Source organism: Eimeria mitis, genomic scaffold (assembly GCF_000499745.2).
Source record: "Eimeria mitis Houghton genomic scaffold, Emh_scaff1678, whole genome shotgun sequence".
Classification (NCBI taxonomy): domain Eukaryota; phylum Apicomplexa; class Conoidasida; order Eucoccidiorida; family Eimeriidae; genus Eimeria; species Eimeria mitis.
In genome coordinates, this window is record NW_013569994.1 from 7383 (window position 1) to 7883 (window position 501).

Sequence of the window (501 nt, forward strand, 5' to 3'; positions counted from 1 at the left end):
TTCCATCCCTCAACAAGTTTCTCGTTCACCAGAGTTAACAGCATAAACCCTAAACCCTCATAAACCCTCATAAACCCTCATAAACCCTCTTAAACCCTCATAAACCCTCTCAAACCCTCATAAACCCTAAACCCTAATAAGCCCTAATAAACCCTAATAAACCCTAATAAACCCTAATAAACCCTAATAAACCCTAATAAACCCTAATAAACCCTAATAAACCCTAAACCCTAATAAACCCTCTCCCCGTCCCCGCTTGGCTTACCTTTTGCTCATAACAGTATAAGTAACATTAAGCCTCGCAAATTCAATTTGTTTAGTTCTGGTGATGTCTAGTGCATCCTGAAACCACTCATATAAAACCCTATTCAACTCAAACTCTAATGTACAAATAGAATGTGTTATCTTCTCTATTGAGTCACTCTGACCGTGAGCAAAGTCATACATTGGGTATATCACCCATTTGTCCCCTGAAAAAAAAAAAAAAAAAAAAAAAAAAAA

At 36.7% G+C, this 501-nt stretch overlaps 1 protein-coding gene across 1 annotated transcript in view; it reads right to left on the minus strand.

Moving 5' to 3' along the window:
• Positions 1–316: 316 nt before the first annotated feature.
• The window catches only part of EMH_0041620 (glutaminyl-tRNA synthetase, putative), a gene marked incomplete at both ends in the record, with an annotated part of 1904 nt that continues 1719 nt past the window's right edge, over positions 317–501 (minus strand). Inside the window, 2 exons of the mRNA XM_013495643.1 lie at positions 317–342; positions 429–470. Coding sequence (XP_013351097.1) covers positions 317–342; positions 429–470 — 68 coding nt within the window. The remainder of the gene's footprint in view (positions 343–428; positions 471–501) is intronic.